This window comes from Mesoplodon mirus (genome assembly GCF_964341445.2).
Source record: "Mesoplodon mirus genome assembly, chromosome: 2".
NCBI lineage: Eukaryota > Metazoa > Chordata > Mammalia > Artiodactyla > Ziphiidae > Mesoplodon > Mesoplodon mirus.
Window position 1 is genome coordinate 4,770,078 of NC_138977.1, and position 24,284 is coordinate 4,794,361.

Below are 24,284 nucleotides of genomic sequence, written 5' to 3' on the forward strand. Positions count from 1 at the left end.
TTCAAAATGGCCTCCTTGCAATTCATTGTCTTAATTGTGTTTACCTCAGGGCCTTTGGATTTAGTGTTGTCCTTGCCTGAAATTTTCTTCCATATGCATAACTGGTGCTTTCACCTCCAGGTCTTTGTTCAAGTGTTACTTTCTCTTGAAATCCTTCCCTCATCATCCTATTTAAGATATAAACATGTCCCCTGCTCCCTTCTTGGTATTTTCTATTCCTCTTTCATGTTTCTTTTTTCCTATGGCACTTATTGTCCTCTGTGGCAGATATGGCTAGCTGATCATCATGGTTTCATGCTGTCTTTCATGTGTAGGTTTTTGCTGGGAAATGGCTACCCGGCCAGTGACCCCATTTCCCATGTGGAGTCATATGATTTGGTAAGACCTGTGGAATGTGAGTAGAGGATGTGTGTGTCATTTCTGGGCTGAGTTGATGTAGCATCTGCTGGATGATTCCTATGCTCTTTACCCATCTCTTCTCTTAGCTTCAGGACTTTGATGTGTACTTTAGTTCTGGGCCTCTTTTACTCCATGTAACATTAATTAGCTTTTTACATCATATGTTTTGGAACCCATTTTATTTTGAACAAACTGCCTTATAGCCTTGAAATTTTCTTTTATGTGTAATTCATTTATTGCCTACACTGTATTTCAGAGAACTTTAGGCAGATTTCAATAACACATTAATAGGCTAAATCAGAAAAATAGGAAATTTAAAAATTAATGATGAAGACCCTCATCTTGTTTAAATTATTTCAATAATATACTTACTTGTATCCTTATTTCAGATATTTTTCCCTCTAATCTAATTTTTATATATTTCCAGAGTTATTGTTCTGCAGTCACAATAGCCACTTAAAACTCATTCAGTATTTCCCCACTGCTGCAGGATAAAACCCAAACTCCTTAGTGTGACATGGCTGGTGTCAGGAGCTAACCTAGCTGGGAGAGATTGTTGAGCTAAAAGGTGTCAGGGTAGCCGATTAAAGTGACAAACCAAAATGAAAGAGTTAAGCCTTTAATTACTTAACTGCAGTGGAATAAGCAAGAGTTTAAAACTGCAGGACTCCCCTTGCTCCATTTTCCTCCTGGAATATTGAACCAGGGGACAGTCAGATGAATCAGCGTGGATTGGTTTAGATTAGCGTAGAAATGGGGGTGATCTCACGGTTGAGGGAGTCCTGAACAAAAGACTCCAGCAGTTTTATGGACTCTGAGTTTGGAAGGAGGCAAAGGGGAAGGGCTCAAGTGGACTGAGTGAGAGTAGGGAAAAGTGTCTTCAGGATTTCCCCTTTCTCCTCTAGTAAGAAGGCCTCACCAAAGGCACCTGAAGAGGACCAGTGCCAAAGCTTCAGATAAGAAACCTAGGGATGAAGGTGCAGGGTCTAGGAATGCAAGCAAGTAAAGAGCATGACTGGCCAGTGGAGTCTTGAGTCCCTGTCTGTAACTTTGTTCAGAGACTGCAATGCACTGGCTATACACCAAGTCTGGTCTGAGGGGAACGGCAGCTTTCCCCAAAGATGCCTGGCAGGTTAAAGTCTTTGTAACTGTCTGTGGTTAGGCCTGAAAAAAAAAAAAAAAATTCACATATAGTCCAGGAGTTGGAATCCTTAGATGATTCTCCATGATCTGGCTTCAGCCTATTTCTGTAGCCTCTTCTTTGGCCACTTCTTGCCTTATACCCTCCAAAAGTTCTGGAAACACTTAACTTTGGCATATATCCAATTATTTCTTACTTATTTGGCTTTGCTAATGCTATTCCTTCAGGAAGAATGCTTTTCCTTTTCTTATTCTCCTGCTTAGCATCTGTTAACTCTTAAACTCAATTTGCATGTTATGGCCTTCCAAGTAGCCTTCTATTACTTTGGATACTGCCCCTCCATTGTGTTTTCAAGGAATGTTTTGAATATATTAAAATTTTCTCTTCATATATCTGTTTCTTCCTTTGGACAGTGAGGTCCTTGAGGATAATGACTCTATCACCAAATGACTCTTTAAATCTCCAGTACCTGACACAGATCCTTGTGCATCATTGGTGCTCAGTAACTGTTTGTTGATTAAGTAGGCGAGTGAATGAGTGAAATATAAACTCATTAGTTTTTCATCCCTACTCCTTTACAGTATGGCCAGGCCCCAACCTTTCTTTTATACCTCATTTCCTACTGGGACCAATTAAATAAGATTGCTTAATTTTCTGACCTCTATACTTTTGCTTATGCTCTCTTAAAAGCCTACAATGCCATCTTCTTCCTTGTATATCAATTGAAACTTGACCCCTTCTTAAGGGTCTTTCTCAAAAATCTCTTGCTCCTTAAAGCATTTCCTAATCCCTTTAAAACATATGTGATCACTTACTCCTTTTTCTGAATTTCCAAAGCTCTGGATTTTTACTTTTCTTATGGCGTGGATCTTATGCCATATAATTCTTTGTTTGCTTATTTTATCCCATTTATTAGATTGTAAGTGCCTTGAGATTAGAGACTCTTGTTTTCCTCATATGAGTTTCCCTTATAGCACCTCAACCAGTGCTTTCCAAATAGTAGTAGACATTCAAAAAAATATTTGTAAATGAATATAATTAAGCCAAAGCAGAACCGGTTATTAAGAGCCAGAAAAAAATGAGATGCAGTCAAGAAAGAGGGGAAAATAAATCACTTCCGAATGTGAATATTTGCTTCAAAATTGAAAGTACTAGAAAGTTTCTAGGAGATGACAGCAAATATTGAAAGAACTGGCTTCCAACTGTCTTAAAAACCTGGAAGTGTAATATAATAAGCCCATTCTCCCCTGTGGATAAGGAGCACATACTTTTTGTTTTGCTAATTTATCTAGCTTGCAAAGCACAGTGTATATATTTTTTCTTTTATGCTAGTTAAAATCAGTTGTTTGCTTTTACCAGTATTTCCCTGAGAGTTTTAGATTAAAGGCAGGAAGTGTTGGATTATGCTGGGTTGCTGATGCATTTCAGCCTTTAAATTATTTATTTAAAAATATCAGTGTCGGGCTTCCCTGGTGGCGCAGTGGTTGAGAGTCCGCCTGCTGATGCAGGGGACACGGGTTCGTGTCCCGGTCCGGGAAGATTCCACATGCTGCGGAGCGGCTGGGCCCGTGAGCCATGGCCGCTGAGCCTGCGCGTCCGGAGCCTGTGCTCCACAACGGGAGAGGCCACAGCAGTGAGAGGCCCGTGTACCGCAGGGGGAAAAAAAAAAAAAATATATATATATATATATATATATATATATATATATATATATATATATATATATATCAGTGTCATACAACGGAGGCTGATATTTCTTTGCATTTTCCTTCTCTCCCTATAACTTGTAAACTGTCTTAAGAACAACAACAACAAAAATGTGACATAGGGCTCGAGTTTGAGAGAAATGGATGTCCTCGGTGCCAAAGCAGTGTTCTTTGCTATGAGATTGGGCTCATATACTGTATGTGCTTATATACCATGTACTTTTTATACATTTGGGGCAAGTGACAGGAGTTACTAGAAACATTCAGTGAATATTAATAGCTTCCAGACTTTTCAGTTACAAATGCTGACCTGCACTACACAATACTTGGTATTTACTTTAATTTTACTTATCTAATAAAGAGCAACGGAGCTTTATAACCCCTTCCCCTACCTACCAATCTAGTAGCCTTGCTATTTCCATTTTGGGTGATGCTAATGCTGGAAAAATTACATATTTTGTAATTGTTCTTTATTGGAATGTGTGCTAATAGTCAGTCTTATAATTTATAAAAAATTTAGGTCCCACTCTAACCCGTCATTTTAGAAAAAGGATGTTAAAACTCATACCAGTACAATAAACTGTCATGATGGAAATATTTATGGGACTAGTATGAATATCTTACCCAAAATAGCACTGAAGTAGCATTACCAAAATCCTTTGGTAATGGAGAGTCACAGATGTGAGGTCTAGCTGTGTTTCTTGGTAGCTAAATTACTTGACTTCTGAGTCTCAATTCTGCACCTGTTAATTTGGGATTATATTTCTCATTTATAGGGTTGTTTTGAGAATTAAATGAGATCACATGTAAAATACTTAGTAGAGTGCCTGATACGTTATTGGCAATCACTAAATTTTAGTTCCCATCCCCTTTCCAGGAGCATAATGTAATATGTTTCTCAAGAGAGTGAGGCCCTATCTTCCTGAGGCTTCAGATTGTTCTCTGTGTGCACATTGTCCAGCCCTGTGACTATTTACTACCATGATCCTGAAGCTTGAAGACTGAAGACAGTCTCCAAATACAGCTTAAGCCTCCATTCTTTCATTCTAGGCATGTTTTAATACAAATTGAAAATTCATAACAGCATCAAATAGAAGGACTAGATACATTGATTAAACATAATATTGATTAATTAATTGGGAAACCACATTATCATCAGTATCAGTGACTTGGAAAGCAAGGTCAATTTGGTTTCCCAATGAATCAATGTATAGTAAAGCTTACATTTAATTTTTTATTTTATTGAGGTCCAGAAAGATCATGCATTTATCATCCTTACCCATCCCAGACATTCTCACCATTTTCTTACTCATTTTCCTTTACCTTCCTTATTTTGGCCTGGCAGCCAAATTAGTCCTAAATCTTGAGTGAATTTAGCCAAGTGCTCTTTTTACGCCTGCTGTTAGGTTGCCGAGTATAGCTGGGGGTGGGGAGGACCACAGCTGTACAGATTAGTGCCAGTATAGACGAATGGTTTCCCATCTCTGCTAGACCTTCATAACTACTTAAGTCATCCTTAACCTTTCCTATAGTCAGCTTTCTTTCATATTTCCCAAGACCACTTTTCTGAATTTTACCCCTCTATTCTATTCTTTAATCGAAACCCTACTATTTAATAACAGAAATAGAAATACTCAGACCAAAATCAGGCCTCCAGTTATTCTTCTCTTTAACCCTAAACTTATTTATTAAAATGCAGAGCCTTACAGCTCTCCATCTTGCCACAGAGAAGGAAGTGACTTTGTTTACTTCCAAAGTAATCATGCTCTTTTCACAGGATCGTACCTCTTCTCTCTTTCTAAAATTTGTTCCTCCCCTCCTTCCCCATGCTCTCTTCACCCTTTAGACTTTGTCTTTTCCACCTGCACATATGCTTAAGTCTGTTCTTTACCCTCTTTAAATTACCATCATATCTCCCACATTCCTTTCATTGCCCAAAATTTTAAAAACAAAGTCAGTATTAACTGTCTCCACCAAAGCATGAGTTCATTACTGTCTAGTTTTCTTTCACAGTGGTAATCAAATGGCTCATGGCATCACCAGTAATCTTTATATCTGTTAAATGGTTTCAAAGGCAAGAAAACCTGACTCTAACCGAAGTGAATTTCCTCACTTAAACTGTGCAGAAGTGTATTATCATTCAGAATAAGCAGTGTGGGTATGTAAAGGTGTTGGGGCAGGTCCTCAGCTCCATTCTTCTGTAGTTCTTTCAGTTTTGTGTCCCTGGATGTGTAAACTTTTCCCCAGTCTGGCTTCTTTATGGTTGTATTATAGCTGCCAGCAGCTGAGTCTAATATTTCCTTGTTCCAGTCAATCAGGAGAAAGGCAAAATTACTGTCCCAACTACTGAATAGAAGTTTTGCATTTCAGATTGGTGAAAAAATGATTGCCAGGAAATTTAAGCAATAGTTGGCTTAAAGCTAGATTCTGGAACCAATCACTGGAAGAATGACGGAATTATCGTAATTGGCTTAGAGTCAGCTTTCTGTAAGTCATTGAACCATGTAAGAAGTGATAGATATTACAATATTACAAAATTGTAATTCTTAGGAAAGAGTAATTAGGAAAATTGCAATTCTAAGGAAAAAGGAGAGGACTGACTATTAGATGAGTAACTGAGTACTTAAATTTTGTAATCATAAAACCCAGAGATCCCCCTAAATGGAAACACTTCAGATGTCCATGAACTGATGAATGGATAAATAGAATGCCACCCTTTGAGCTTGAGGGGGTTAGGAGCTCTGACACCACCCTCCCTCAAGTTGAAAAGCCGTGTACAGTGATCCCTTGCTATTCATAGGGCTTGGTTCCAGGACCTGTGCTGGATACCAGAATCCAAAGATGCTCAAGTTCCATAGTCCACTTCCGCATCACTGGGTCAGCAGCATTCACGGATTCAACCAACCGCGAAATTGTTTAGCGATGTATTTATTGAAAAAAGTCAGCATACAAGTGACTCACGTAGTCCCAACCCGTGTTGTCAAGGGTCATTTGTATATCAGTACAGTGAAATATTTTTCAGCAATAAAAAGGAATGAAGTACTGTTACATGCTACAACATGGATAGACCTCAAAAACATTACGTGACGTGAAGGGAGCCAGTCAGAAAACTCTACATACTGTATGATTCTATTTATGTAAAATATCCAGAATAGGTAAATCTGTAGAAGCTAATCATTGCCAGGGGCTGTTAAAGGGCTTTTAATCTTTTTTTTTTTTTTTTGAATCACGTTTGAAGTCACTGGTGATATCACTTTAAGCACGTTTTATCAAAGTAAATGGCATCCAGAAGTATCCAAACACTTAATTTCATTATTAACTGAAAATAATGCCTTATGTTTACATAGCATTTTTCTGTTGTTAAAGCAATTCCATAGACTTCATTTCATTTGATTCCTCACAACAGCCCTGTTGTAACTGAACAAATTACAATTATTTTATTAAAGCAGTAGAGGCCCAAAGATGATAAATCATTTATGTAGGTCATAGATCTAGTACATGGTACAGCTAAGGTGATTATCTTTACTTTAAAAGAAATGAAGCCAAATATTTTTATATCATATCCAGAAATTTTAAAGACTAGTGGTTTTTAATATAAATTACTTTGAAACTTTAGCTGCTGTATATTTTATACTCTGAATTAGTTATAAATTTGATTTTAAAGAATTTCCCTTAAAAGATAAATTAGACTCAGTTCTTTGGTATTGGAGATAGAGATATTGGAAATGTTAAAGAAAAAATGCATTCTCATAGTCCTTAGGCTCTCCAGAAAGTTCCAAGACTAATAAAAATGCCTTTAATCAGTCACTTACAATTTGACTGGTTTTAAGACTGGTCCAAACTTCAGAAGCTCCAGGCCAAAGCAAACACATTCACCTACCTTCTAACCTGTATACTGTGAAATCCTGTACATATCCATTCCCAAGGAAGGGGGAATATGGGCTGACTGGGAGTGGGTATGGGATTTCTTTGGGGGGAAATAAACATATTTTAAAATCAGATTATGGTGATGGTTGCACAACTCTGTACATATGTTAAAAACCATTGAGCTGTACACTTAAACAGGTGAACTTTATGGTATATAAATTATATATCATAAAACAGTTTAAAACACAAAAACAAAAGCTTCTCTCCATTCTTCATCCTTCTGGACATTTTTATGCAGAGTTAAATATTGCTGGCCACTCACTGCTTTGAAGAGTCTTTGCTTCTTTGTCTTTTTTGGCACCATTCTATTTTGGTTCTTCTACTGTCTTATTGATTGTGAGAAGCAATTACTTCCTTCCCTATTTATTTCTTTCCTCTTTTGCAATTTTTTAAATATTGGAATTTCCCGTATTTCATTTTTACTTTTTCCTGTCCTTTCAATATAGTTTTCTCTGAATCTAGCACAATACCTAGCTAATAGTAAAAACTCAATAAATTTTTGTTCAACAAATACCTGAATCCGTTGACTTCCAAGGCTAATCAATCTCCCCATTTTATATCTCTAGCCCAGGCTGCTTTTCTGAGTTCCCAAGTTATATTGCTTATTTATTAGACATACCCTACCTAGACATTATTAGGTATCCATGACATGGTTATTCTCCCCAACCATGTCTACTTAACCTGCATCATTTCCGTTAAATAGCATCTTTTCCCCTCATTGCCCTATTTTGTCACAAACCTCAATTGTATTCTCATTATCTCCTCTTTTCCTCACCTCCCATGTTGAATATCTCATCAAATCTTATCTATTCCACTTCAAATATGTCTCTGAAATCTTAGCCTCTACACTCCATCCCCACTGCCTTATTTTATATTGCTGTCATGTAACATACAAGGCTGATCATAAATAATCCTGTATTAAGAAAGTTTGGTTGTCTCTCTGTTGACTATAAGATCTAAAGGGAGCTACTTTAGTTAACTATGCAGTGACTTTTGAAATCTTGATTCTAAACCTGTGTTTCCTACCTTAGCTTTTGCCACTCTGAGGCTGCCTTGAAGTGATCTTTCTTACCCAAACTCCCTTAGATAGAAGTGCCTTTTTAGGTCTCCATAAATAGCAAAGTTCCTTTTTAGGTCTCCATAAATAGCAAAGTGCCTTTGCTATTTCTTCTGCTTGTAATGCCTTTTCCATTTTGCCCAGCAGACTCCTGTTTATCATTTAAGTTTCTTTTAAAAAGTCATCTTATTCATTCTTTAATTGATTATTTATTAAGTTCCTGCTTTGTTTCAGTTACTGTGCTTCTTGGTCAGTGAATTACACAGACACAAACTCTTGTCCTCATGGAACTTACAAAATAGATCCTCATTGAAAGCTTAATGAAATCTTCAATCCTCCCAGGCAGGGTTAATTAGGACTTTCATCATAGCTATAAGAGTATCCAAAAGAGTTTCTAGAGGAAATGGCATGTGGAAAGCTCACTGTCTTTGAAGTCCATAGACTCTTATTATTTACTACTGATGGATAAGACTTAGTTTCTTCATCTTTAAAATGAAAATATCAGTATTAAATCATGGCAGGGTTGTTGTGAGGCTTGGTGGTAATGTGTATAAAAGAGCATGATGTCTAGCACACAGTAGCCTAATGCAGTAAATGCTATCTACTTTAAAGTTGTATTATTATGGATATTTGATAATTTTCTTATCCTGATTATAATATAAAACAAATTCTAGGCTGAACCTAGCATAGTTTATTTGTATGTACCAAGATCTGGTACATAGTTGGCATTCAACTGATGTTTGGTGAATTATTTTTTAAATTAGATTTTTGGGGAAGGTAGAACAGTTTTGTGCAAATGGAGTGGCTACTGAGGTGAGTTTTAGGGCTTCTTGAATCCAACAATATCATTTATTTTAATTTTTTTTTCAGTTTTCTATTGTTAGAGTTTTAACTGGTAGTATAATTAACACTAGATTTTTATTTTCTTGTAACTTACTCCTGGTAAAAATGCTAAGTGAATAAATAAATGGTTAACAGGCTAACAACAGCTAGGATAACCTTGGGATTATTTCTTGAATAACTGACTTTGTTGCAAAATTATATTTTTAAAAAATATCCAAAGTAATAACTAATTGAATGAAGATGGGTCACTAGTTACCTCTAAAAGCAAATAGAGAAATACACTGAATAGTACAACTGCAGAAGTTCATAACTACATAAAATGTAATTTTATATAATTAAATAATATATACGATGCTCTTACTGACTCAGTGTAATATAAACTCTCTATGTCAGGCCTCAATAAAGAAAGGATTCTGCTTTGGAAAGTGTCCCATCTGCTGGATTCCATACAACTGAAGGATCTTTTTCCCTTTTTTTTTCTTTTTTTCATTAAGACAGAACAGTGCATAGATCACCTGCATTTGATTTATAGTTGGTACTTGGTAAACAGAGGTTTTAGTTAATATTCTTTCTGTCTATCTGCATGAAGGCACAATAGATTTCAGTTTGTGAGATAAAGCATTCTTTTATATTGTACGATATCCGATAGTACCTGCCCATTATTTCACCAAGATTTATGCAGAAAGTGAAACCCTTCTAGAACTTAAGCACTTTTATCTTCTAGCTGACAGTGCACTGAAAATATTTACTGTACTTCTTTTATAGGTTACCATTTATTTAAGTTGTAGCTAATGTCTAGCATTAATTTTTAATCTAAAACTATAGAAACAGAAGGTAGCCAGATATAGGAGTTAGAAAAACAGGTAGTATACAAATTTAAGAACAAAATATGAATACTAAAATTTTCTAGGATTTAGAACTTTTTTCTAGCCAGAAGAATTTATTACTGACTTCTCTTAAGGTCATCAAGATTTATCAGGTATTGTCACAAGAAAATAGGAAAGCTGGAAAATAGGAAATTTTTCTAATACACTTGAATTGTGACTAGCAATTCTTTTATTTTAAAAGAATTGCTAGTTTTTAAAACTAACAATCTTTTATTGATGTAGATCCAAGTTACATTAAAATAACACTAAATCCAAAGGGATGACAAGCATGCATATATCTGACTAATTTGAATAATGTGTCAATACATTTAGATTATGTAATAATTAGAATATTTATATAGCTACTACTCATTTCAGTAATTAATGTTGTTCTACTTTAATAGAATGATAGTAAAACATAATATACCTTGATAAAGTAATATGAATTTAACAACTTCAGTGAAATAAATGTTAATGTTTCTCTTTTGTTCTCAATTATTTTATTCTGCATATTAAATTTTGCCTGTTTTTTGACAACCATACCTATTTGTGGTCTGAACACCTTTTCCTACATCAGGGAAATACGAACTGTGTGACTGCTACTGATAACATCTGAAGAGCCTTGTTCTGTTCCCTATTCTGAAGATTAGATTTAGCTCGAGGAGAGAAAAAAGGAGCCTGAGCAAAGAAAGGAGAGGGGAGAAGATAAGGTGTTCTCAGAGCACCGTATCATTCTCATAGGGTGCTTATGCAGCAGTGCAAAATGAGCATTGCACAACTCCAGAAGTGCCATTTACACAAATTTTGATGTAGACAGTGCTCCTTCTAGTTGTGCAGTTTAATGGCCATATAATAGAGCTCCGCTGTATTACACATTTTTTTGAATTCTTATTGTTTATTTTCACATCTGTCTTCTTCCGAGGTCAGAGACAGTATCTTAATAATCCTTGTATCCCTAGCTGCTGACTCAAGGTAGAGTCAATCATTGTGATTAGAAAGTATTTTAGGAGTCTAATTCAATATCCATCCATTCAACACTGTTAATAGGCTGATTAGATTGCCATACTTTCTCTGAGGAAAACTGAACTTTAAGAAGTCTTATAATTTACATGTGGGAAATAATATATTATTTGAACCGTTCAACTGTTAGAGGAAAATGTGGATCATCCCTTACTTACTGATTCTCTGTTTTAATATTTCTTCCTTTTCCAACTGATTGTCTTTTGGCTCTTTCTTATTCATTTGTTTTAGTAGATCAAATCAATGACCAGAGTGGGCCCAGGAGGAGAACAAATAGCCTATCTATTGATGCTTGAGTTGTATTTCCTTCTAAGATTTATTTCAACAATCTATCTGATTTTGTTCTTGTAGAACAGAAAGACATATTCTGTAAATAAAAATGGCATTGTTTTATATTATTTTATGTAGATGTAGCAATATGTTAAAGTTTTATGTGTACAGACACATAAATGTGAAGGTTTTTTAAAAAGTGGATAGATAATTAGATGATTTATGCTTAGACTTTGAAATAGACAATTAGACCTATATTGTCATTTTAATCTTAGACTTTGAAATTAGTCCAAAAAAAGGGAGAGAAATAATTAGAAAGAAAAGCTAGAGCATTTAATTTCAGTGACATCCTCAACTTTTCAAAGACAAATATATTCCTGTTAGTCAAAGGTTTTAGTACTTGGAGCTTGTATACTAAAAGGGGACCTAACTACTAGACCTTTTATAGAGAAGGCTTTATTTCCAGACCTAACAGAGCCTAGGCTTACATCCTGAATTTGAAAAGTTTTGGGGATCTTAGTTTTAATTATTAGTAGAAATGGATATAGATGAAGTTTGTGAATGTGGCATCATGTAGTACTAATGTAATTTTTTTGATAGAAACAGATATATAGAGGTATAGGTATATAGTGGTCTAGATATATATTTCTAAGGTCTCAGAATAAGTGATTTCTCATCTTATCCATGCATGTATTCAGTCAAGAGTGTTTCTGAATACATGGAGTCTTTTAAATTTTTCTAGCCATACCATGGTGATAACTCCAAAAATATATAATAACTTATTTAGTTAATTCATAAACTTAAGAGTGTTGGATTGATTTCAAAAATTTTCCAATTTCATATCCTTTTTCTCCTAGAAGGGGCTTTTGGAGAGGGGGTGGCAGTATTTCCTAAATAAGAGTGAAATCTTTATGTGAATAATCAAAACTTATAGTAAGTTGATGATTGAAACCTACACACTCCCCTTTCCAATACTGTTTACAAATTGTGACTCATCTTCTTGGTGATAGAGCTTTATACTGAGACTGTATGTTGTTGGAAGGAGCAGAGTTGGGAGAAAACAGTGAATTTTTAGGTTCTAGTCTCTTTCTATGTAAATGACTTTAAACATGCTAGTAATTATCTTCGTCTGAAAAAAATGAGTATGCCTTTTTTTTCAAAGAACATGTGTCACTCTAACCATATGAAATTGGATGATAAATGCTATTTTTTTCAAATGAGGTTAATAACTCTTCCATTTTGAGTAAATTCCTTGACGGTTTGTATTCTACATCACCTGGAGAGACTTTCAAAAGTGTATTGAGGGCTTCCCTGGTGGCGCAGTGGTTGGGAGTCCGCCTGCCGATGCAGGGGACACGGGTTTGTGCCCCGATCCCGGAAGATCCCACATGCCGCGGAGCGGCTGGGCCCGCGAGCCATGGCCGCGGAGCCTGTGTGTCCGGAGCCTGTGCTCCGCAACGGGAGAGGCCACAGCAGTGAGAGGCCCGCGTACAGCAAAAAAAAAAAAAAAAAAAAAAAAGTGTATTGAAATTGTTGTTTTCTCTAGTTGATTTTTGTAATCCATTCTAGATCTGTGATCTGAAATGAGTGATTTTGCTTTTCTTGAGACTATTTTAAGTTGTTGTAACAGAAGGTAGACTACATGTCATGAGAAGATAGTCTGAGATGTAGTTTTGGGGGGGGTGTAAAGATTATCATGGTGATGTATAGATTATTTGGATGGTATCTTTTTAATATTTTGGTTAGAACATTTAAATTTGAAGACAGAAGTACATAATTAGGGTAAGTAAAACTTACCTCAAATTTTTTTCTACTATGTGAACAATTTCTCACTTTCTAATGTATCAGTGCTTTTGTTTCAGCCAAATGTCACCATTGTGACCATTATTTGTTAGTGTCAAAGAGCACAAAAATAAATATTACAGTTCTGTTTCCTCCTAACTTTGATTATTATTCTCATAGATATTGTCTTTGAGTTTCTGGCAAATTTGTGACTGATTTTCTAATTCCTCTGGTTTTTCTACTGTATGACAAAAATTATTATACACATTCTTTAATAACCATCAGATTTGACTTCACTCTCGAGCATTATACTAGAAACTATTGTTACCTAATTTAGTAATAATTTTATAGTAGCAGCTTAACATCTCTTATAATTTTAGTTGTTATCAAGAAGAATGACATCACTTAATTTGACTGAGAATTCAGAAGGATGGATGAATGAAAAATTAATAATTTACCACCTTTGCATAATACTGAAGCATAGAATATTAGAAGGATTGATGGCAGAAAAGGCTAACAAATTTGAGCAGCTTTCATTAGCTTTACACCGTCGTATGTTTGTGGTGCTGACTGAAATAGGCTTTGTAGGAGATCTCAGTCTAGGGAACTAATTACTTGTGCCGATTGCCGCACTGATGAATAGACCTTCATTGTATCATTCCTCTGAAGACGAGGAGCAGCCTGTGATTCACGACTGCATCCTGGCTGATATTTGATAATAATTTTAACAGATAAATGTAGGTAGGCAGAATGATGAAGTGCCTATCCAAGCTTCATGACTATCAAAGCCATACACATAACCATCTGTGTACCGCCTTTTCCCCACTCACCTAAGGAGAATTTTATAATATTAATTGAGTTCAAACAACTGTTTTCTTTTGCTTATATGTATCTTCTGTATGTATTTCTTATTTAATTTAAATGAAATCATAATACTAATTTTCATTTAAAATGTGGACAGCAAACAAAGAAGAATAAAAGAGCTTTTTAATTTTTCTTTTCAAGGACTGCAATTCTTACACTTTTTTGTTTGCCATTTAGATTACTTTATATTTCTTCCTCTTTATGCATGATCAAAGTCAACAAAGGAAATCTTTGCTATTCCCTTGTCTCCCCAGCATTCTCAGAAAAGAGCATATGATTCCTATTGTTTTTAAAAAATATCTTCTTTAAATAATGCACTATTTGTTATCTATGCTTTTATTAATCTGAGATAATTTTTAATTACTGAAGGACTTATTTACAAATCTATTTTGAATTTTTAAAGGTAGCATCTTTAAAACATCAAAATATGGGTAACTTTTATGTAGGTATTTTGGGACTATCAATTGGTCAAGGCTACTAATTTGTCAAAGCTGACAGGTACAATTTTATTAGCTCATGAAATACAAGTGAGATTTTATTTTGCATTAGTCATTTTTTGCAGAAGTTTTGATTATGAATTTTTAAATTTCATTATTGAAACTTAGAGGTTTTCGTGTTGTGTACCTTTAGTGAATAAATACATTCTGCGGAGATTTTTTTAAGGAAAATATTTTACAACATGCTAGATCACGATTAGTTAATACGAGAGAAAGTTGACATTTATATATTGCCATGTAAAAGATCTACATAATTGGGGAAAATATAGTAGAACTTGAATTGTGTGAACCCTTTAAAAATACATTTCTAAAAGTATGCTTTTGATATAGCAATTATTACATATCATATAGCATGTAGTTTTTAATTAAATATAAAAACAGACTACATAAAACAGAAATCCAGTCTGATTTGCTTGAATATAGATTGCTGTTTCACTCTATAGGAATGGTTTATTTAAAAACAGTAAATGGAAAAGAAATGCATTTTCTTGTGTTGTTCTAAGCCTCAGGGGCTAAATGTAATGAATATTTTAAGAGATTATTTTAATTAAATTCCTGCACATCTAAACAGAGTAATATTTTATTATCACATGCATAACCATGTAACTGAGATATTCATTAAAGTTAACACTTTCTGGACCAAGAATTCACGGTATGATTTACTGACCTTGTGCAAAAAGGCACAAATTAGGAAGAAAAATGCAGGGGGACAGACTTTGATTAATATAGGTAATGCTATACCATATTTATAATAGCCTTCTCCCTATTCTGGTTTATAAATGCAGCCACAGAGAAAGGTGCCCTGCTGAGGCTGAAATGAGGCTGAAATCAGAGCACATGCCACTAGAGTGTGGGGAAACTGATCACACTGTCAGCAATTCATTTCAAAATGATGTATTTAGTGCTCATTTCACCTTCCAAGAAAAAGGAAAAGGAGTTCCTTAGACTGGAAGGTGATATTGTTATTTTCAAGGACATACCTAAGTTAAAGATTGCAGAAAGGGGAGTGTGAGGTGGAGGGAGAATTAAGAGGAATGGGAGGAAAAAAAAGGCAGAGCAAACAAGGAGAGCTTTATGCAGAAATTCAGTGCTACCACGCTGTTTGATAATTGCTAACATATGTGGCTTCTCTGTTTCATTGTAGTCGTCCTCGTGAGTTCTGGCGCCTCGACTACTGGGAAGATGACTTGCGGCGCCGGCGACGATTTGTGCGTAACCCTCTAGGATCGACACATCCTGAAGCGACACTAAAAACAGCCGTGGAACATGGTCAGTGTATAAACCACTCCTTGCCAATAGCAGCAGGTACAGTACTTGGTAATGAAGAGCATAACTTCATTACTACAAGGTACTGTAAAATGGTCCAGTGCCACATTTCACAGTTATTCACCCCAGAAACAGAAGTTCAATTTTTTATAGTTAGTGTAGGGTCCTATTAAATTATGGTGTCAAGTGTATTTATTTATTATGTTACACATGCAATACTTACTTAACATAGACCCTTTGTTTCAGAGTAGGGAGATAAAATATTTCTCCTTTTAAGTGACACATTCAGCTTTGAGTAAATTAATCCAGGATGCCTGTCTTAAATCCATGAATATCAGAAAGACAGCATTTACAAACCAAATACGTTTCTAGGTTCTGTTGTGTGTATATGGTTTTCCCTCAACCATGGTATTTTAGCATGAGATGATGAAGCGGGAGAGCTGGTAATAAATGTCCAAGTGCTTAGATACTTTCTGAGCCTTGATTTGTAGATGGTTGTGATAGACGCCTCCTGGAAAAAGAGAATAGACATTCTTTTCATATGTTCCTGTTCTGCATCATTTTGTTATCAGAGCTTAACAAAACATTTTCCCTTTTTGGATATAATGCATAGCACTATGATTCAGTTTAGGTAGAAGCCTGATGAGCAAATTGGAAAAACTGAAAAAGTCCTTTGGATTTGATAATATACTCTCTTTGATCATAGGGTTTCACATAATGTTTTATAATTTTTGAAAGCCAATTAAGATTTATTGATCATGGGGAAAATGTACCTCTCCATATTAAATTGTTTTTGATTTTATAAAATAAATATTGGTTAGTTTTAGTAAGATGAGAAATAGTTTTAATTTCCCTTTTTCAGGGTATTAGTTTAACATGCAGCAGCTTATGGTTAAATGATAGTATGTAGTATACAAAGTAAATGTTAAATTACTTTCAAGAAGGATATTAAGCATTTAGATTACAAGTCTGTGATCTTAGGTTTGGCCTCAGTCAGGCAGCTTAACCTCTTGCACTCAGCCTTAAAGAGCCATTTCTGGAAGAAAATGTCCACAATATGTCATCAGATATAACACCAAATGTGACATCAGTCCTTTAAAATAAATGATCATACAGAGAATAGTCAATAACAAAGTGATCTAAAAGCAATAATAGTTGCAGGGCCCTGCATCTTCAACTACAGGAGGTGGAGAAGGAGAAATAAGATGTAGAATTAATTAGGCCACTTTTGCTTTTAAGGTTCAAGTACTTTTTACGTGGTGCTATACATTTCAGAGTTATATATCTATTTTTATTTTTCTTTCATTTTGTTTTTGTTTTTTTGGCTTTGGTTAATGACCCTTACATTGAAAAAAAATTAACTTTTATGTAGTTTTATTCTTTTCAGTAAAAAAGATGTTACCATATGCACTTAAAATTTAATAAGTATCTTTCTGTCTTATTAACTGTCATTTAACATTGAGTTGTGAGTTCTGAAGTCTATGAATGACAATACAAATAGTTTTATGAAAAATTTTCCTTTTATAGCTGGAGAGGGGGACCTGGTTTCTAAAACTGCATATAGGCAAATTGTTAGTCCTTTATCCTGAAAGAAGTAGCAGTAACTGAATTTAAAATTTGTCGTATAGATTTAATACAGAGCTTATTAAAATCATTTCAATCAAAAATAGTACATTCAACTTTGGGAAATTATAGGATTTTTCATAATGAATAAATTTTAATTTTGTTGTTGAACTTTACCTTTTAAAATAACATTATCATGTCAACTGTTTTAATGCTAACAGTCTGATTTTAAAAAAAGATACTTATTAGCAATGCTTACTGTCATTGAATACTTAAAATCCTGTATAGGAGCAGATTTCACTGTAATTACTCTAAATAGTAATTGAAAGTTTAATGTAATATTAATGATATCTATGTTTTATTATGCACTTTTAAATTAAGAGAGAGAAGTAAAGTTTAGCATTTTATGTAATTCCATTCTATTTGATAATATTTTATGCTAGTTTCATAATGATTAATATTTAAAGTACTCTGAAAGATTAAGAATATAAATTTAAATCTGAAATATATTTTAAAAAACTAACTAAATGTGTAGTAGATGCTTCCAATTAAGGGATATGTTATATTTAATATAACATTTTTTGAAAAAAGGTAAAAGCTCTAACTAATCATATTTTATATACTTTTAATTTTAAATAATAAAGAACTATTAGTTTTGGAACTCAGCACACAGATTGTAGTGTGGTATTGTTTGATGTCGGCGTAATTTATGCTAATACATTAGGTAGGCGAAGAGCTTAATTTTTTAATGTTTTATTAATTAGAGTATCTTGTAGTTGACGTTCAATTTTAATTTTGTGTTAATTGTAAAACTTTTTTTATCCTAACTTAACTACAATTAGGAAGCTAATAAAAATAAATATATTAAGAATCAAGAATGCAAAACAAAACAGTGAATGTGATCAAAAAGCATGTGAAATTATAGAATTTATCGTGGATGAATACTCTGCTTCAATGTTGAATTTGAATAATTAAAATAGATATTACTGAGGATAGTATGTCAGTTTCATACTATTTTATGACTTCTCACTTTTATTTGTAATTGATTTACAAATCAGGACAGGAGACAGGACATTTTGAAAACGCAGAATCTTAAAACATCACGAACTATATTATTATTATCAAAGGAGGACATCTAAATAGAAATACTGTTGGAGATTAGTTATGTAGTTTAGTAGTACAAGCCGTCTATTTTATAGATTGATTTGATTTGAAGGAAAGCCTCTGGTGTAAGGGTGGCAGAGTAAATACCTGAAGAGTGATGTTCTCTGTTCAGACGATCAATACCAGCCCCATGACTCTACTTCTGGCTACCTTCTAGTTAAAAACAAATTTTTTAATTCTGACAATTTAATTGCCCTTCCCAAGTTCACATTAACTTGCTTGGGGAAAAGAGCTTCAGGTAATTTTTCAAAGAGAGACCCTCCAAAGTGGTTATTTATAAAAGTCATTTTGTAATGGGAGAATTCTTTAACTTTGTAGAAACTGAGTCATATTTTTAAATTAAAATTAATACTTCCTCTTATGATTAAATATCCTTTATGGAAATTAGCAGCAGGAAACAGAGGTGCATATGTGATTCTTGAGGGCATTTTCTCCAATTTTGTAGTTTTAAAATTTATTAGGAATCAGTTGTAATGATTTGTAACATTCTCCTAATGCACAGAGACCAGTTTGTCAGTTATTTATTATCAGAGCATCTTAGATCTGAAAAGAACCTAAGGCTAAAGTCTAGTCTAACTTTATTCTTTACAGATAAGGAAACTGAGGAAACAAAAGTCCAACATAATTCTTGGTAGATATAGAGCTAAATCCCAAGTTAACTGATGACTAGTCAGATTTTCTTACCATTGTGCTATGCTGTCTTCTAAAATTCATTGTTAAATATAATGGGAATTTTATATTCAAATTAAAGCCATGTAAAAAATGTTTTAAATGGTGGAAAGATTGATTTTAGTCCAAATGCTAAAGCAGTTTAGCACTAGAATCCTATTGAATTTAAGACTTTTTTATTTTGTAGAGAATGTGCATGCTAATAGAAGTATATGAGGAGTATTTAACATAGTTTTAAAAGTATCTTGCAATCACATGGAATGATACAAGTAACTCATTTGATTTTCTAGGAATGACAGACCATGTAAAGATCCTAAATCATGTCATTCTCTCATATCTTCAATAATGCCAGATACTACTGCTTCCTTCTTAGGATCAAATACACTAGGTTCTTTATCTAAAACTTTTGAGAAACCTATGATCATTAAGAGATGAACTTGGCTTGTTCTCCTAATTATCCTTTGTAGTTTCACTAATTTTTCTAGAGTAAATTTTCTTGACCTTGGAAATTGCATAAACTATAAAGGGGAATTAGTTGAGGACAATAGTTGTATATAAGGTATTCTTTATGTGTCATGTTCAGAATAAACAGTTATGGTATGTACTGCATGTCACACTAAGTGGACACTCATATTTATTTTATGTACAGTTGAGGTCACTTTGTTATCTCAGTAGTTATCTTTTTTTTTTAATTAACAAAGTGGCTAATTCTTAATGTATCAATTTTTTTTTACTATAATACGGGCTATTGATAATTCCAGTTCACTTGCACAGTGGACTTCTAAAAAGGGATTTATATATCATAGGTAGAACAGTTTTCTGTGTTCTTTTTTCTGTTTTAATTTTACTTACCTAGTCTGTGTTGCATAGATAAATCAACTCATGCCCAGAGCTAGCTCTAAAGAACTTGAACTTTACATTTTGAGGACCAGCTTTTCTCTGAGCCCTCTCATTGCTCTTAGCCTCAGGGAATCACAAGTTACATTTCAAAGAAAACATTTTTTACATATTTCTCCAATTTTATGTAACAATTGCAGTTTGGTTATTAAGTTAGGATAAATATTAAATCTGAATAATATATGAGATTAGTGAAGGCAGTTGATAGTGATATGAAAAATTTAAACAGTTATCATATTTGGTAATAATTTCATTAACCAGAGAAGATCTGAATCAAGCTTTAAAATTGAACCAAAAGTATATTTTGACTTCATCCAATTAACTTTTATACAAGTGTAGGATATATTCACAGAAAATATTAAAATAATTGATTCTTGTTTTAATGGTTGATTGAGTATAAGACAAACAAAATTGAAAAATACGCTTTTCCCAGCACATATAAATATGATAATTATCTTTTATTTTATGCTTGGGACAGTTTTGTTCTAATTTTGAAAAAAAAAAGAAGTTCTTTAGCAGAAAGCTATTAGACCACTGAGAATTGAACACCAGCGCATGTGGTGTGTATTAGAGTACTGTTGGTAATTTTACTGCTGCTAACTTAAAATCCTCAAGGGGGAGTTAATTACAGGAAAACCATTCTAAATATCAGTAAGCTGCATATTTTCCATGACAAGAGCTTTTTCAGTTGAGGTTGAACAATTCCAGAATCTGAGCTTGTAAAAATAAGTAAATAAATAAATAAAAGTGGTGTTTGTATGCATACAGTAGACCTATAGTACTTAAATTTTTTTTCATAAAATTTTAATTCAAAAGCTATTGTGTTTTAATTTGTTGTCAGCATGATGAGAACATATTTAAAATTTTAAAATTTCAGTTGGAAGGGATAAAAAATTATTTTTAGTGGTCATTGAAATGAATGTAATTTATTTACTGAGCTATTTTAAACCATTGTGCATTGCCACTGACTATTCTTACTGTCATTTTTGTAAATGTTTTCAGATTAAAGAGTTTTTTCCTTCTTTTTTTCTTTCAAATAAGCTTGGTGTACTTCAGGACATGTATGGCAATAATCAGAGAACGTAATGATCGAGCTGTTGAATTTAGTTTTTTCTGATGTGTTTGGCCTATGCTCATCAAATTTAGGTTTGGAAATGAATATGTTTTTATTCTGTACTTATTTATTATAATCCTGACTTAAGCTTTTTAAAATGCATTATGAGAAACATAAGAATTAGTAAACTAACCAGTAAATTACATATACATTCATATTTGTATATTGGTTATTTTCATTTTCTATGGCATAGTGGTTAGAAGCCCAGATGCTGGTGCCACACTGACTGGATTTGAATCCTGACTCTACTTATCACCAGCTGTGTTGCCTTGAACAAGTTATATAACCTCTCTGAGCCTGTTTGCTCATGTGAAAAGGAGAATTTAGCAGAGGGCAGATGAGAATTAAATGAGTTAAATGTGTAAAGTGCTTTGAATAGTTTGGCACATGATAAGTGTATTTAATATTATTATTATTATTATTATTATGATTTCTGCTTTGATGAAGGAATTATAAACCCAGGAAATGAGAATGTAGCATACTGATTTTGTACTAAAATCTGACTGGCAACTGTTAATTTATTATAATTTACGTTATAACAAACTATAGAAGATGGTGATTTCTCTCGTGTTTCTCAGTGACCAATTTATTTTTAGTAAAATTGATAGTAAATTGAAAAAGATCTTGTTTGGGCTAAGAGCAATGTTTGTGATTTCAAGGTAAGGAAATATAAATGCTTGAAATATAAACAATGATATAAAAACTCATACTCCTATTTTCCTAAAAATTAGTGTTTTTTGGGTATATTTCTTTATAGCATTTAAGAAAATAGAGCCATTTCAATTAGATACTTTTAGTTCTTTTCAAGTATTTATTGAGACCTTCATATGTGTGCAGCATACTATGCTGTATGTGGGTATGAAGGAAAATAAGATTTTATTCATCCATAGAGGGTATTCAAAGCTAAATATAGAAAGCCTCTTCCTGTGACTTTCTTATTTAATAGAAAGCTTGTATGTTCTTTTAAGTAGTGCCATAAGTATTACATATAAATGATATACGTGGTGAACGTACAATAAATATGGTAAAAATAAACTTTTACCTTTAACATTATCAAATAACCATACCTATTAAACTCAGAGAAGCTTTGATTTGTCTAGTTAACTAGGTAAGATACATGTAGTTTAACTATTTAGAATAAATTATATAGATAAATATTAGTCATGTTACTGCAGACTGAGTGCTTTATCCTTTCTGGGTTCGGGGCCTTATGCCTAGGCTGATACTGCAGTGGAGCGAAAGCCTAGCCATCTTATTTCTGTATCAGTAGCTGTTGCCTGGTGGATCAGGTGCTTTACCTCTGGAATTTCCCTAGCTGGAGACTGGGAATGTCAGCAGTGTAATGAGGATTCTAAATTTCCCTTATGTGACCCTATGCGCTTTTAAAAATCCCAGTCCAGAAGTTAGTATCTGCTTTTATGTATTTCTTAAGGAGAAAGCTGCTCAAAGCAACGGGAGTCACCTTGGAGGGATATGGGGTTTTGACGTCAGAATTTGGAGTCTCAGCGTTGACTCCCTTCAGCTGCTCCCCTGCTTCTCTTTGTGGTTCCGTTGGTGGCTGTAGGTGCTCCGCAGAGCTGCTTCTTCACTCTCTGTATTTGCTGTACCCTTTCCCTCCTTCCTTCTCTTCGGCTGCCTTGTCACAGTGCCTTTGAGTCTGGTGCTGCCGCTCTCCACAGGCTGCTCCGGTTCAGGCGGTGTGAGGCTCTTTGCCCAGATGCCTCTCATCCCAGGCTTTCTGTTATGTTTGCCCCCGGGGTGTCTTAGCCCTTTAGTTTAAACACATGGAGGAGGTAGTGTGTGAGCCTCCACTTAGTTTCCACACTGCCTTGCTCTTGGAGATTTGTATAAGGGCTGGAGTAGGGCTGTGGGTGGGGTGAAATGCGGGCAAGGTTAGTGTGACGGGAAGAGGCAGGATGGAGTAAGAGGAAGGGCACGTGCGGCTGCTGAGAGCTGCTGTAGCTTTACTAGTGTCAGAGATGGCTGCAGAGTCTCGCCTAAATCCTCACTGGCTGTGGATCTCTCTTAGCTCTGGATTTATGCATTCTCCTTCACAGCCACACCCCAACCATTTCAGAATGTTTGTCGTTATAATATCATTCACAGGAATAAATCAGTATTCCTTGTTTTCCAGTGTTAAGCAGGTACTGTTTCCAAAACTAAGTTCTGATTTTTTTTTCTACTAACAAATTTCAAAACAGTGTGCTGCTTTTGAACCCTCTTCTGCCCTAAATATAAGTAAATAAAAGGCTTAGTGAGCAGTGCAAGGGTCAGATTTAATGGGATTAGGGTTCTTGTTCAAGGTAACATTAGACTAGGTTTGGGGAATCATGGTTGTCAGAAGGAGTGTGTGGGCCATCCTGATCACTTTCCCCACCCTGGATGACTCTGGGTAAAAACAACTGACCATCTTGGTCCACCTATCCTTACCTCGGTTCCCTGCCCCTCGGCCAGGGTGCTCTTCCCAGACCTGATGGACAGCTTTGTTTCCTTTTCATTTCAGCTGCAGATGAAGATATTCTTGCTAAAGGAAAACAGTCCATCAAGAGTCAGGCTTTAGGAAATCAGAACTCAGAAAACGAGATCCTCCTGGAAGGCGACGACGATACTCTGTCATCCGTGGACGAGAAAGATTTAGAGAATCTCACCGGTAAATTCAGGGTCGTGCACGTACTTCAGCTAGCTCTGAGCCAACACGCATCTAATTACTTACTTTTTCAGCTCTGCCTGAAAAAGCAGGACTACCAGCTTTACACCCACGATTACATTAAATGAAGATTGTTTTTGTTCTTCTAGACATTTCCCCCCAATCTTCAATAGTTTCCGTGTCATTTTTCTATTCTGTTTACCCTACTCATCTTTTTCTTTTATGAATAATCTTTACTGAAAAAGAAAACAAGTACAAAAACAGCAACAACAAAGCAAACTTGCTTCACCCATCTAATGGGAGGTACCTAACCTCTACAAAATGAGAGCTGTAAGTAAAATTATGCCAACTGCTTTGTAGATAAAGCTTGGAGGTAGATGCGCTATTTGCTTTGATATACAGGTCTTAGGGAACATGCTGCAGATACATTTAACTCTCTCAAAAACTCCATTCCAAGAATGCTATGGCTTTTCACAGGATTCACATATTTTATCTGATGTAGCAATGTTTGATTTGCGCTCTGCAGATTTTCAGTTTTACTTCCCTTATGGGAAAAATTCTGTTTAGCTTGAAATTTTAGTCATTCATTAAA

The 24,284-nt window shown here is 34.5% G+C and overlaps 1 protein-coding gene across 3 annotated transcripts in view; it reads left to right on the forward strand.

Annotated features, from left to right (window-relative positions):
- LRBA (LPS responsive beige-like anchor protein) overlaps positions 1–24,284 on the forward strand; it is an 826,328-nt gene that overhangs the window by 499,530 nt on the left and 302,514 nt on the right. For all 3 annotated transcript variants that reach the window (XM_082611157.1, XM_082611155.1, XM_082611156.1), the window contains exons 38-39: positions 15,517–15,641; positions 23,549–23,695. In XM_082611157.1, the coding sequence (XP_082467283.1) occupies positions 15,517–15,641; positions 23,549–23,695 (272 nt within the window). The remainder of the gene's footprint in view (positions 1–15,516; positions 15,642–23,548; positions 23,696–24,284) is intronic.